Source organism: Taudactylus pleione, unplaced genomic scaffold, assembly GCF_031769625.1.
Source record: "Taudactylus pleione unplaced genomic scaffold, aTauple2 ptg000694l, whole genome shotgun sequence".
Lineage (NCBI taxonomy): Eukaryota > Metazoa > Chordata > Amphibia > Anura > Myobatrachidae > Taudactylus > Taudactylus pleione.
In genome coordinates, this window is record NW_028285096.1 from 241121 (window position 1) to 258109 (window position 16989).

Genomic DNA, 16989 nt, shown 5'->3' on the forward strand with positions numbered 1-16989 from the left:
ACACATGTAATGTAATATGCATGTTACCTGGGCCTCCTAACCAGCCATCTGTGTACACATGTAATGTAATATGCATGTTACCTGGGCCACCTAACCAGCCATCTGTGTACACATGTAATGTAATATGCATGTTACCTGGGCCACCTAACCAGCCATCTGTGTACACATGTAATGTAATATGCATGTTACCTGGGCGACCTAACCACCTATCTGTGTACACATGTAATGTAATATGCATGTTACCTGGGCCTCCTAACCAGCCATCTGTGTACGCATGTAATGTAATATGCATGTTACCTGGGCCACCTAACCAGCCATCTGTGTACGCATGTAATGTAATATGCATGTTACCTGGGCCACCTAACCAGCCATCTATGTACGCATGTAATCTAATATGCATGTTACCTGGGCCTCCTAACCAGCCATCTGTGTACGCATGTAATGTAATATGCATGTTACCTGGGCCACCTAACCAGCCATCTGTGTACGCATGTAATGTAATATGCATGTTACCTGGGCCACCTAACCAGCCATCTCTGTACGCATGTAATGTAATATGCATGTTACCTGGCCACCTAACCAGCCATCTGTGTACACATGTAATGTAATATGCATGTTACCTGGGCCACCTAACCAGCCATCTGTGTACACATGTAATGTAATATGCATGTTACCTGGGCCACCTAACCAGCCATCTGTGTACGCATGTAATGTAATATGCATGTTACCTGGGCCACCTAACCAGCCATCTGTGTACGCATGTAATGTAATATGCTTGTTACCTGGGCCACCTAACCAGCCATCTGTGTACGCATGTAATGTAATATGCATGTTACCTGGGCCTCCTAACCAGCCATCTGTGTACACATGTAATGTAATATGCATGTTCCCTGGGCCTCCTAACCAGCTATCTGTGTACGCATGTAATGTAATATGCATGTTCCCTGGGCCTCCTAACCAGCTATCTGTGTACGCATGTAATGTAATATGCATGTTACCTGGGCCTCCTAACCAGCCATCTGTGTACGCATGTAATGTAATATGCATGTTACCTGGGCCACCTAACCAGCCATCTGTGTACGCATGTAATGTAATATGCATGTTACCTGGGCCACCTAACCAGCCATCTGTGTACGCATGTAATGTAATATGCATGTTACCTGGGCCACCTAACCAGCCATCTGTGTACACATGTAATGTAATATGCATGTTACCTGGGCCACCTAACCAGCCATCTGTGTACACATGTAATGTAATATGCATGTTACCTGGGCCACCTAACCAGCCATCTGTGTACGCATGTAATGTAATATGCATGTTACCTGGGCCACCTAACCAGCTATCTGTGTACGCATGTAATGTAATATGCATGTTACCTGGGCCACCTAACCAGCTATCTGTGTACGCATGTAATGTAATATGCATGTTACCTGGGCCACCTAACCAGCTATCTGTGTACGCATGTAATGTAATATGCATGTTACCTGGGCCACCTAACCAGCTATCTGTGTACGCATGTAATGTAATATGCATGTTACCTGGGCCACCTAACCAGCCATCTGTGTACGCATGTAATGTAATATGCATGTTACCTGGGCCACCTAACCAGCCATCTGTGTACGCATGTAATGTAATATGCATGTTACCTGGGCCTCCTAACCAGCCATCTGTGTACGCATGTAATGTAATATGCATGTTACCTGGGCCACCTAACCAGCCATCTGTGTACACATGTAAAGTAATATGCATGTTACCTGGGCCTCCTAACCAGCCATCTGTGTACGCATGTAATGTAATATGCATGTTACCTGGGCCACCTAACCAGCCATCTGTGTACACATGTAATTTAATATGCATGTTACCTGGGCCACCTAACCAGCCATCTGTGTACGCATGTAATGTAATATGCATGTTACCTGGGCCTCCTAACCAGCCATCTGTGTACGCATGTAATGTAATATGCATGTTACCTGGGCCACCTAACCAGCCATCTGTGTACGCATGTAATGTAATATGCATGTTACCTGGGCCTCCTAACCAGCCATCTGTGTACGCATGTAATGTAATATGCATGTTACCTGGGCCACCTAACCAGCCATCTGTGTACGCATGTAATGTAATATGCATGTTACCTGGGCCACCTAACCAGCCATCTGTGTACGCATGTAATGTAATATGCATGTTACCTGGGCCACCTAACCAGCCATCTGTGTACGCATGTAATGTAATATGCATGTTACCTGGGCCACCTAACCAGCCATCTGTGTACGCATGTAATGTAATATGCATGTTACCTGGGCCTCCTAACAAGCTATCTGTGTACACATGTAATGTAATATGCATGTTACCTGGGCCACCTAACCAACCATCTGTGTACACATGTAATGTAATATGCATGTTACCTGGGCCACCTAACCAGCCATCAGTGTACGCATGTAATGTAATATGCATGTTACCTGGGCCTCCTAACCAGCCATCTGTGTACACATGTAATGGAATATGCATGTTACCTGGGCCACCTAACCAGCCATCTGTGTACGCATGTAATGTAATATGCATGTTACCTGGGCCTCCTAACCAGCCATCTGTGTACGCATGTAATGTAATATGCATGTTACCTGGGCCTCCTAACCAGCTATCTGTGTACACATGTAATGTAATATGCATGTTACCTGGGCCACCTAACCAGCTATCTGTGTACACATGTAATGTAATATGCATGTTACCTGGGCCTCCTAACCAGCTATCTGTGTACACATGTAATGTAATATGCATGTTACCTGGGCCTCCTAACCAGCTATCTGTGTACGCATGTAATGTAATATGCATGTTACCTGGGCCTCCTAACCAGCTATCTGTGTACGCATGTAATGTAATATGCATGTTACCTTTGGCCACCTAACCCGCTATTTGTGTACGCATGTAATGTAATATGCATGTTACCTGGGCCACCTAACCAGCCATCTGTGTACGCATGTAATGTAATATGCATGTTACCTGGGCCACCTAACCAGCCATCTGTGTACGCATGTAATGTAATATGCATGTTACCTGGGCCTCCTAACCAGCTATCTGTGTACACATGTAATGTAATATGCATGTTACCTGGGCCACCTAACCAGCCATCTGTGTACACATGTAATGTAATATGCATGTTACCTGGGCCACCTAACCAGCCATCTGTGTACACATGTAATGTAATATGCATGTTACCTGGGCCACCTAACCAGCCATCTGTGTACACATGTAATGTAATATGCATGTTACCTGGGCCTCCTAACCAGCCATCTGTGTACACATGTAATGTAATATGCATGTTACCTGGGCCTCCTAACCAGCCATCTGTGTACACATGTAATGTAATATGTAGGTTACCTGGGCCTCCTAACCAGCTATCTGTGTACACATGTAATGTAATATGCATGTTACCTGGGCCTCCTAACCAGCTATCTGTGTACACATGTAATGTAATATGCATGTTACCTGGGCCTCCTAACCAGCCATCTGTGTACACATGTAATGTAATATGCTTGTTACCTGGGCCTCCTAACCAGCCATCTGTGTACACATGTAATGTAATATGCATGTTACCTGGGCCACCTAACCAGCCATCTGTGTACACATGTAATGTAATATGCTTGTTACCTGGGCCTCCTAACCAGACATCTGTGTACACATGTAATGTAATATGCATGTTACCTGGGCCTCCTAACCAGCTATCTGTGTACACATGTAATGTAATATGCATGTTACCTGGGCCACCTAACCAGCCATCTGTGTACACATGTAATGTAATATGCTTGTTACCTGGGCCTCCTAACCAGCCATCTGTGTACACATGTAATGTAATATGCTTGTTACCTGGGCCTCCTAACCAGCCATCTGTGTACACATGTAATGTAATATGCATGTTACCTGGGCCACCTAACCAGCTATCTGTGTACACATGTAATGTAATATGCATGTTACCTGGGCCTCCTAACCAGCCATCTGTGTACACATGTAATGTAATATGCATGTTACCTGGGCCTCCTAACCAGCTATCTGTGTACACATGTAATGTAATATGCATGTTACCTGGGCCACCTAACCAGCCATCTGTGTACACATGTAATGTAATATGCTTGTTACCTGGGCCTCCTAACCAGCCATCTGTGTACACATGTAATGTAATATGCATGTTACCTGGGCCTCCTAACCAGCCATCTGTGTACACATGTAATGTAATATGCATGTTACCTGGGCCTCCTAAACAGCTATCTGTGTACACATGTAATGTAATATGCATGTTACCTGGGCCTCCTAACCAGCCATCTGTGTACGCATGTAATGTAATATGCATGTTACCTGGGCCTCCTAACCAGCCATCTGTGTACGCATGTAATGTAATATGCATGTTACCTGGGCCTCCTAACCAGCCATCTGTGTACGCATGTAATGTAATATGCATGTTACCTGGGCCACCTAACCAGCTATCTGTGTACACATGTAATGTAATATGCATGTTACCTGGGCCTCCTAACCAGCCATCTGTGTACGCATGTAATGTAATATGCATGTTACCTGGGCCACCTAACCAGCTATCTGTGTACACATGTAATGTAATATGCATGTTACCTGGGCCACCTAACCAGCTATCTGTGTATACATGTAATGTAATATGCATGTTACCTGGGCCACCTAACCAGCTATCTGTGTACACATGTAATGTAATATGCATGTTACCTGGGCCTCCTAACCAGCCATCTGTGTACACATGTAATGTAATATGCATGTTACCTGGGCCTCCTAACCAGCTATCTGTGTACACATGTAATGTAATATGCATGTTACCTGGGCCACCTAACCAGCCATCTGTGTACACATGTAATGTAATATGCATGTTACCTGGGCCACCTAACCAGCTATCTGTGTACACATGTAATGTAATATGCATGTTACCTGGGCCACCTAACCAGCTATCTGTGTACACATGTAATGTAATATGCATGTTACCTGGGCCACCTAACCAGCTATCTGTGTACACATGTAATGTAATATGCATGTTACCTGGGCCACCTAACCAGCTATCTGTGTACACATGTAATGTAATATGTATGTTACCTGGGCCTCCTAACCAGCCATCTGTATACACATGTAATGTAATATGCATGTTACCTGGGTCTCCTAGCCAGCCATCTGTGTTCACATGTAATGTAATATGCATGTTACCTGGGCCTCCTAGCCAGCCATCTGTGTTCACATGTAATGTAATATGCATGTTACCTGGGCCTCCTAACCAGCCATCTGTGTACACATGTAATGTAATATGCATGTTACCTGGGCCTCCTAACCAGCCATCTGTGTACACATGTAATGTAATATGCATGTTACCTGGGCCACCTAACCAGCCATCTGTGTACACATGTAATGTAATATGCATGTTACCTGGGCCACCTAACCAGCCATCTGTGTACACATGTAATGTAATATGCATGTTACCTGGGCCACCTAACCAGCCATCTGTGTACACATGTAATGTAATATGCATGTTACCTGGGCCACCTAACCAGCCATCTGTGTACACGTGTAATGTAATATGCATGTTACCTGGGCCACCTAACCAGCTATCTGTGTACACGTGTAATGTAATATGCATGTTACCTGGGCCTCCTAACCAGCCATCTGTGTACACTTGTAATGTAATATGCATGTTACCTGGGCCACCTAACCAGCCATCTGTGTACACATGTAATGTAATATGCATGTTACCTGGGCCTCCTAACCAGCCATCTGTGTACACATGTAATGTAATATGCATGTTACCTGGGCCTCCTAACCAGCTATCTGTGTACACATGTAATGTAATATGCATGTTACCTGGGCCACCTAACCAGCCATCTGTGTACACATGTAATGTAATATGCTTGTTACCTGGGCCTCCTAACCAGCCATCTGTGTACACATGTAATGTAATATGCATGTTACCTGGGCCTCCTAACCAGCTATCTGTGTACACATGTAATGTAATATGCATGTTACCTGGGCCTCCTAACCAGCCATCTGTGTACACATGTAATGTAATATGCATGTTACCTGGGCCTCCTAACCAGCCATCTGTGTACGCATGTAATGTAATATGCATGTTACCTGGGCCTCCTAACCAGCCATCTGTGTACGCATGTAATGTAATATGCATGTTACCTGGGCCTCCTAACCAGCCATCTGTGTACGCATGTAATGTAATATGCATGTTACCTGGGCCACCTAACCAGCTATCTGTGTACACATGTAATGTAATATGCATGTTACCTGGGCCACCTAACCAGCTATCTGTGTACACATGTAATGTAATATGCATGTTACCTGGGCCACCTAACCAGCTATCTGTGTACACATGTAATGTAATATGCATGTTACCTGGGCCTCCTAACCAGCCATCTGTGTACACATGTAATGTAATATGCATGTTACCTGGGCCTCCTAACCAGCTATCTGTGTACACATGTAATGTAATATGCATGTTACCTGGGCCACCTAACCAGCCATCTGTGTACACATGTAATGTAATATGCATGTTACCTGGGCCACCTAACCAGCTATCTGTGTACACATGTAATGTAATATGCATGTTACCTGGGCCACCTAACCAGCTATCTGTGTACACATGTAATGTAATATGCATGTTACCTGGGCCACCTAACCAGCTATCTGTATACACATGTAATGTAATATGCATGTTACCTGGGCCTCCTAACCAGCTATCTGTGTACACATGTAATGTAATATGCATGTTACCTGGGCCTCCTAACCAGCCATCTGTGTACACATGTAATGTAATATGCATGTTACCTGGGCCTCCTAACCAGCCATCTGTGTACACATGTAATGTAATATGCATGTTACCTGGGCCACCTAACCAGCCATCTGTGTACACATGTAATGTAATATGCATGTTACCTGGGCCACCTAACCAGCCATCTGTGTACACATGTAATGTAATATGCATGTTACCTGGGCCACCTAACCAGCCATCTGTGTACACATGTAATGTAATATGCATGTTACCTGGGCCACCTAACCAGCCATCTGTGTACACATGTAATGTAATATGCATGTTACCTGGGCCACCTAACCAGCCATCTGTGTACACGTGTAATGTAATATGCATGTTACCTGGGCCACCTAACCAGCTATCTGTGTACACGTGTAATGTAATATGCATGTTACCTGGGCCTCCTAACCAGCTATCTGTGTACACATGTAATGTAATATGCATGTTACCTGGGCCACCTAACCAGCCATCTGTGTACACATGTAATGTAATATGCATGTTACCTGGGCCTCCTAACCAGCCATCTGTGTACACATGTAATGTAATATGCATGTTACCTGGGCCTCCTAAACAGCTATCTGTGTACACATGTAATGTAATATGCATGTTACCTGGGCCTCCTAACCAGCCATCTGTGTACGCATGTAATGTAATATGCATGTTACCTGGGCCTCCTAACCAGCCATCTGTGTACGCATGTAATGTAATATGCATGTTACCTGGGCCACCTAACCAGCTATCTGTGTACACATGTAATGTAATATGCATGTTACCTGGGCCTCCTAACCAGCCATCTGTGTACGCATGTAATGTAATATGCATGTTACCTGGGCCACCTAACCAGCTATCTGTGTACACATGTAATGTAATATGCATGTTACCTGGGCCACCTAACCAGCTATCTGTGTACACATGTAATGTAATATGCATGTTACCTGGGCCACCTAACCAGCTATCTGTGTACACATGTAATGTAATATGCATGTTACCTGGGCCTCCTAACCAGCCATCTGTGTACACATGTAATGTAATATGCATGTTACCTGGGCCTCCTAACCAGCTATCTGTGTACACATGTAATGTAATATGCATGTTACCTGGGCCACCTAACCAGCCATCTGTGTACACATGTAATGTAATATGCATGTTACCTGGGCCACCTAACCAGCTATCTGTGTACACATGTAATGTAATATGCATGTTACCTGGGCCACCTAACCAGCTATCTGTGTACACATGTAATGTAATATGCATGTTACCTGGGCCACCTAACCAGCTATCTGTGTACACATGTAATGTAATATGCATGTTACCTGGGCCACCTAACCAGCTATCTGTGTACACATGTAATGTAATATGTATGTTACCTGGGCCTCCTAACCAGCCATCTGTATACACATGTAATGTAATATGCATGTTACCTGGGCCTCCTAACCAGCCATCTGTGTTCACATGTAATGTAATATGCATGTTACCTGGGCCTCCTAACCAGCCATCTGTGTACACATGTAATGTAATATGCATGTTACCTGGGCCTCCTAACCAGCCATCTGTGTACACATGTAATGTAATATGCATGTTACCTGGGCCACCTAACCAGCCATCTGTGTACACATGTAATGTAATATGCATGTTACCTGGGCCACCTAACCAGCCATCTGTGTACACATGTAATGTAATATGCATGTTACCTGGGCCACCTAACCAGCTATCTGTGTACACATGTAATGTAATATGCATGTTACCTGGGCCACCTAACCAGCTATCTGTATACACATGTAATGTAATATGCATGTTACCTGGGCCTCCTAACCAGCTATCTGTGTACACATGTAATGTAATATGCATGTTACCTGGGCCTCCTAACCAGCCATCTGTGTACACATGTAATGTAATATGCATGTTACCTGGGCCTCCTAACCAGCCATCTGTGTACACATGTAATGTAATATGCATGTTACCTGGGCCTCCTAACCAGCCATCTGTGTACACATGTAATGTAATATGCATGTTACCTGGGCCACCTAACCAGCCATCTGTGTACACGTGTAATGTAATATGCATGTTACCTGGGCCACCTAACCAGCCATCTGTGTACACGTGTAATGTAATATGCATGTTACCTGGGCCACCTAACCAGCCATCTGTGTACACGTGTAATGTAATATGCATGTTACCTGGGCCACCTAACCAGCTATCTGTGTACACGTGTAATGTAATATGCATGTTACCTGGGCCACCTAACCAGCCATCTGTGTACGCATGTAATGTAATATGCATGTTACCTGGGCCACCTAACCAGCCATCTGTGTACGCATGTAATGTAATATGCATGTTACCTGGGCCTCCTAACCAGCTATCTGTGTACACATGTAATGTAATATGCATGTTACCTGGGCCACCTAACCAGCCATCTGTGTACACATGTAATGTAATATGCATGTTACCTGGGCCACCTAACCAGCCATCTGTGTACGCATGTAATGTAATATGCATGTTACCTGGGCCACCTAACCAGCCATCTGTGTACACATGTAATGTAATATGCATGTTACCTGGGCCACCTAACCAGCCATCTGTGTACACATGTAATGTAATATGCATGTTACCTGGGCCTCCTAACCAGCCATCTGTGTACACATGTAATGTAATATGCTTGTTACCTGGGCCTCCTAACCAGCCATCTGTGTACGCATGTAATGTAATATGCATGTTACCTGGGCCACCTAACCAGCCATCTGTGTACACATGTAATGTAATATGCATGTTACCTGGGCCACCTAACCAGCCATCTGTGTACACATGTAATGTAATATGCATGTTACCTGGGCCACCTAACCAGCCATCTGTGTACGCATGTAATGTAATATGCATGTTACCTGGGCCTCCTTGATTCCCGCGAGCTCCTGGCATTCCTGTAGAAAAGACATGACAGTGAAGAATGTATATGAGACAGGCAAAGCGTAGAATCCAGTGATTGTATTCAGTGTATGGAAAATCTAGGCCATGCCTACAATAACTGTGCAGCTATGATATGTATACAATGGGAATAAAGTGTCTGGAAAATCTTTACAATGCATAAATATACTACAGAACTCCTACAAATTCTAATTATTAATTTATCTAGACATGTTATATAATCCTACACAAAAGCGCTACGTAATATGTGCACACTATATAAATAGCTGTTAGTAAATAAAGAGTTAGGAAATATATACATTTCCTAGGAATCTGTCTATGCCTAGATATGTTGTACAATGCCTAAGAAATCTATACATTGCCTATACATTCTATACATTGCCGAGGAATCTGTCTATGCCTAGATATGTTGTACAATGCCTAGGAAATCTATACATTGCCTAGGAAATCTATACATTGCCTATACATTCTATACATTGCCTAGGAAATCTATACATTGCTTATACATTCTATACATTGCCTAGGAAATCTATACATTGCTTATACATTGCTTAGGAAATCTATACATTGGCTAGAAAATCTATACATTGCTTATACATTCTATACATTGCCTAGGAAATCTATACATTGCTTATACATTGCTTAGGAAATCTATACATTGCTTATACATTCCCTAGGAAATCTATACATTGCTTATACATTCTATACATCGCCTAGGAAATCTATACATTGCTTATAGATTGCGTAAAAAAATCTATACTTTGCCTAGAAAATCTATACATTGCTTATACATTCTATACATTGCTTATACATTGCTTAGGAAATCTATACATTGCTTATACATTCTATAGATTTCCTAGGAAATCTATACATTGCTTGGGAAATCTATACATTGCTTATACATTGCCTAGAAAATCTATACATTGCCTATACATTATATACATTGCTTATAATTGCTTAGGAAATCTATACATTGCTTATACATTGCGTAGGAAATCTATACATTGCTTAGGAAATCTATACGTTGCCTAAAAAATCTATACATTGCTTATACATTGCCTAGGAAATCTATACATTGCCTAGAAAATCTATACATTGCTTAGGAAATCTATACATTGCTTATACATTCTATACATCGCCTAGAAAATCTATACATTGCTTATACATTCTATACATTGCTTATACATGGCTTAGGAAATCTATATCTAGGAAATATAAACAGTTTTATAGAGATTCTAGGTATCGTATAGATTCCCCTGGGCCAGAGGCATAACTGCATTGGGTGCCTAGGGTGCAGTTGCTCTTCTGGTGTCCGCTTCACCTGCGCCCAGGTCACAGCACCGAATGCTGCTGGGAGAGACTATGACGCTCCTCCTAAGCTGTATACTTACAGGCTCTCCAGAAATAACATTCTCCCAGCAGCCAGGGCTCTGTAATTCATCCCCACTCAATTCACCAGCACTGACTCCATGGTCCTGTCCCGCGCCCAAAACTGCTTGGCACTAGAGTAACCCCACTAAATATACCCATTGTTTGTCACCCATGTCTGTCTGCCCCTCCCCTTTAGATTGTAAGCTGTCACGAGCAGGGCCCTCTTCCCTCATGTGCCTCTCCTTTCCCTTACTTACACTATCTTATACACTGTCACGCTGGGAGGCGGGTTTTTGAAAGCCGAGGTCTGAGGCTGCGGGAGGAGGCGAAGGCGAGGGGCCTGGACGTATGATCTCCGCATCCACAAGTCTTGGTCATTGGCTAGACCTAGTCAATGGTGCGGAGTCTAACTCACAAGGAGGTGTTCGCCAGTGACCCCTCCAAGTGGGATATGGGCTTGTGCGTCTCCCTGTAAGCAGGTCGCGGTCCTTTGACTTGGTGACCAAGGCCTGCAGGGAAAAAGAGAATCAAAACACCCGTGGCCCAAGGGTAATGCCTGGAATAGGCACGTGGGGAGTGGGATAGAACTCCTGGCTGGAGAAAGGCACTTGAGGTGCTGGCTAGAGAGGTGTGGAGATTTATTGGTAGGCTGAGGTAAAGCTGGATATCCCACGAAGTATATACCGGATTGCCGGCCGGAGCTCATGCACTAGGGTGCAATGAGACGAAGGGTTAACCTGCACACAGGCTGTGATGGTGACAGCACTGCGATGAGATGAAGGGTTAACTTGCAAACAGGCTGTGATGGTAAAAGCTCTGCGATGAGATGAAGGATTAACCTGCACACAGGCTGTGATGGTGAAAGCACTGCGATGAGATGAAGGGTTAACTTGCACACAGGCTGTTGCTTAGTAAAGGCACTGTGGAGAGATGGAGGTTAAACTTGCACACAGGCTGTTGCTTAGTAAAGGCACTGTGGAGAGATGGAGGTTAAACTTGCACACAGGCTGTTGATTAGTAAAGGCACTGTGGTGAGATGGAGGTTAGCTTTCACACAGGCTGTTGATAGTAAAGGCTCTGTGGAGAGATGGAGGTTAGCTGCCACACAGGCTGTTGATAGTAAAGGCACTGTGATGAGATGGAGGTTAGCTGCCACTCAGGTTGTTGATAGTAAAGGCACTGTGATGAGATGGAGGTTAGCTTTCACACAGGCTGTTGCTTAGTAAAGGCACTGTGGAGAGATGGAGGTTAGCTGCCACACAGGCTGTTGATAGTAAAGGCACTGTGGTGAGATGGAGGTTAGCTGCCACACAGGCTGTTGATTAGTAAAGGCACTGTGGAGAGATGGAGGTTAGCTTTCACACAGGCTGTTGATTAGTAAAGGCACTGTGGAGAGATGGAGGTTAGCTTTCACTCAGGTTGTTGATAGTAAAGGCACTGTGATGAGATGGAGGTTAGCTTTCACACAGGCTGTTGATTAGTAAAGGCACTGTGGAGAGATGGAGGTTAGCTGCCACACAGGTTGTTGATAGTAAAGGCACTGTGGTGAGATGGAGGTTAGCTGCCACACAGGCTGTTGATTAGTAAAGGCACTGTGGAGAGATGGAGGTTAGCTTTCACACAGGCTGTTGATAGTAAAGGCCCAGCCGGGCCAGTCAGGGAAGGAAGTACTGACATAGGGCAAGTGTCATGGCGGCGCCCAAGATGGAAACTGCGATCCTCGCTCACCGGGTCGCCTGACACCACAGCTACAGGGTGAATGCTCAGCTCCTCCCACGTCGCCGCGCCAGCCGCCCGACTGCCCGGGAAGTCAGAGGAAGCCGGCGGCACGGTAAGGGATGGCCGATCCCCGGCTGAACTCTGACATGCTCCATACAATGGCATCTAAAGGTGGGTACACACTGAACGCCCATCATCTTCCAGGCAGCCGCGGGTCACGCCGCCCCCTCCCCGCAGCTGCAACTGCATGTGTACGGGCGGTCGTACACACTTGTCTGCAGATATATCTGTCCATCGGCTGTGCAGCAGCACAGACGCAATATGTCTGCGAACGACACCATTCACAAGCGTATCGCTGGTACACACTGGCCGAGGGGCACCAGATATACTGGCCTATCAATTGATCGGCCAATATATCTGTCAGTGTGTACCCAGCTTTACACGTGGTTGTGGCCGCCCTGCTGCTTATTTGACTTATGATCAAACATGCAGCAGTGTGTATAAACCATGTACTTGTCCTGCATTGTTTTATACTGTAAGTCACCGTTATCTTGTTTTAATCATTTGTAAGGCGCTGTGGAACCCTTGTGGCGCCATAAAAAAAGTGTAATAATAAAAATAATAATGTGTGTGTTATAGAGGAAGACCCGGCTGGTTCATCTTGTTCACAGATAATGGGCGATGAGGCAGGTTACCACCACCTGCTATGCCAGGTAGTCAGCTGAAGTGAAGCCCGGCCCTGATTCAGAGGGAGCGCTCTGTCAGAGCGTCCGGCTCTGAATCATGGCCACTGTCATAATATAAACTAGGGGCACTGTGTGTCATAATATGATCTAGGGGCACTGTGTGTCATAATATGAACTAGGGGCACGTGCCATAATATGATCTAGGGGCACTGTGTGTCATAATATGATCAAGGGGCACTGTGTGCCATAATATGAACTAGGGGCACTGTCTGCCATAATATGAACTAGGGGCACTGTGTGTCCTAATATGAACTAGGGGCACTGTGTGTCATAATATGATCTAGGGGCACTGTGTCATAATATGAACTAGGGGCACGTGCCATAATATGATCTAGGGGCACTGTGTGTCATAATATGATCTAGGGGCACTGTGTGCCATAATATGATCTAGAGGCACTGTGTGTCATAATATGATCTAGGGGCACTGTGTGTCATAATATGAACTAGGGGCACTGTGTGTCATAATATGATCTAGGGGCACTGTGTGCCATAATATGATCTAGGGGCACTGTGTGCCATAATATGATCTAGGGGCACTGTCTGTCATAATATGATCTAGGGGCACTGTGTGTCATAATATGAACTAGGGACACGTGCCATAATATGATCTAGGGGCACTGTGTGTCATAATATGATCTAGGGGCACTGTGTGCCATAATATGATCTAGAGGCACTGTGTGTCATAATATGATCTAGGGGCACTGTGTGTCATAATATGAACTAGGGACACTGTGTGCCATAATATGAACTAGGGGCACTGTGTGTCATAATATGAACTAGGGGCATGTGCCATAATATGATCTAGGGGCACTGTGTGTCATAATATGATCTAGGGGCACTGTGTGTCATAATATGAACTAGGGGCACTGTGTGTCATAATATGAACTAGGGGCACTGTGTGCCATAATATGAACTAGGGGCACTGTGTGCCATAATATGATCTAGGGGCACTGTGTGTCATAATATGATCTAGGGGCACTATGTGCCATAATATGATCTAGGGGCACTGTCTGCCATAATATGATCTAGGGGCACTGTGTGTCATAATATGATCTAGGGGCACTGTGTGCCATAATATGATCTAGGGGCACTGTCCGCCATTATATGAACTAGGGGCACTGTGTGCCATAATATGAACTAGGGGCACTGTGTGTCATAATATGTTCTAGGGGCGTGTGCCATAATATGATCTAGGGGCACTGTGTGCCATAATATGATCTAGGGGCACTGTCTGCCATAATATGATCTAGGGGCACTGTGTGTCATAATATGATCTAGGGGCACTGTGTGCCATAATATGATCTAGGGGCACTGTGTGTCATAATATGAACTAGGGGCACTGTGTGCCATAATATGATCTAGGGGCACTGTGTGTCATAATATGATCTAGGGGCACTGTCTGCCATAATATGATCTAGGGGCACTGTGTGTCATAATATGATCTACGGGCACTGTCCGCCATAATATGAACTAGGGGCACTGTGTGCCATAATATGAACTAGGGGCACTGTGTGTCATAATATGAACTAGGGGCATGTGCCATAATATGATCTAGGGGCACTGTGTGTCATAATATGATCTAGGGGCACTGTGTGCCATAATATGAACTAGGGGCACTGTCTGCCATAATATGAACTAGGGGCACTGTGTGCCATAATATGATCTAGGGGCACTGTGTGTCATAATATGAACTAGGGGCACTGTGTGTCATAATATGATCTAGGGGCACTGTGTGCCATAATATGAACTAGGGGCACTGTCTGCCATAATATGAACTAGGGGCATGTGCCATAATATGATCTAGGGGCACTGTGTGTCATAATATGAACTAGGGGCACTGTGTGTCATAATATGATCTAGGGGCACTGTGTGCCATAATATGAACTAGGGGCACTGTGTGCCATAATATGAACTAGGGGCATGTGCCATAATATGATCTACGGGCACTGTGTGTCATAATATGATCTAGGGGCACTGTGTGCCATAATATGAACTAGGGGCACTGTCTGCCATAATATGAACTAGGGGCACTGTGTGCCATAATATGATCTAGGGGCACTGTGTGTCATAATATGAACTAGGGGCACTGTGTGTCATAATATGATCAAGGGGCACTGTGTGCCATAATATGATCTAGGGGCACTGTGTGCCATAATATGAACTAGGGGCATGTGCCATAATATGATCTAGGGGCACTGTGTGTCATAATATGATCTAGGGGCACTGTGTGCCATAATATGATCTAGGGGCACTGTCTGCCATAATATGAACTAGGGGCATGTGCCATAATATGATCTAGGGGCACTGTGTGTCATAATATGGTCTAGGGGCACTATGTGCCATAATATGATCTAGGGGCACTGTGTGTCATAATATGAACTAGGGGCACTGTGTGTCATAATATGATCTAGGGGCACTGTGTGCCATAATATGATCTAGGGGCACTGTGTGCCATAATATGAACTAGGGGCATGTGCCATAATATGATCTAGGGGCACTGTGTGTCATAATATGATCTAGGGGCACTGTGTGCCATAATATGATCTAGGGGCACTGTCTGCCATAATATGATCTAGGGGCACTGTGTGTCATAATATGATCTAGGGGCACTGTGTGCCATAATATGATCTAGGGGCACTGTCCGCCATTATATGAACTAGGGGCACTGTGTGCCATAATATGAACTAGGGGCACTGTGTGCCATAATATGAACTAGGGGCACTGTGTGTCATAATATGTTCTAGGGGCGTGTGCCATAATATGATCTAGGGGCACTGTGTGCCATAATATGATCTAGGGGCACTGTCTGCCATAATATGATCTAGGGGCACTGTGTGTCATAATATGATCTAGGGGCACTGTGTGCCATAATATGATCTACGGGCACTGTGTGTCATAATATGAACTAGGGGCACTGTGTGCCATAATATGATCTAGGGGCACTGTGTGTCATAATATGATCTAGGGGCACTGTGTGTCATAATATGATCTAGGGGCACTGTCCGCCATAATATGAACTAGGGGCACTGTGTGCCATAATATGAACTAGGGGCACTGTGTGTCATAATATGAACTAGGGGCACTGTGTGTCATAATATGAACTAGGGGCATGTGCCATAATATGATCTAGGGGCACTGTGTGCCATAATATGAACTAGGGGCACTGTCTGCCATAATATGAACTAGGGGCACTGTGTGCCATAATATGATCTAGGGGCACTGTGTGTCATAATATGAACTAGGGGCACTGTGTGTCATAATATGATCTAGGGGCACTGTGTGCCATAATATGAACTAGGGGCACTGTGTGCCATAATATGAAATAGGGGCATGTGCCATAATATGATCTAGGGGCACTGTGTGTCATAATATGAACTAGGGGCACTGTGTGTCATAATATGATCTAGGGGCACTGTGTGC

The 16989-nt window shown here is 44.6% G+C and overlaps 1 protein-coding gene across 1 annotated transcript in view; it reads right to left on the bottom strand.

Moving 5' to 3' along the window:
* Window positions 1-16989, bottom strand: part of LOC148477745 (ficolin-1-A-like) — a 120656-nt gene that overhangs the window by 78740 nt on the left and 24927 nt on the right. Inside the window, exon 5 of the mRNA XM_088456260.1 lies at window positions 9694-9729. Within this exon, the coding sequence (XP_088312386.1) occupies window positions 9694-9729 (36 nt within the window). The remainder of the gene's footprint in view (window positions 1-9693; window positions 9730-16989) is intronic.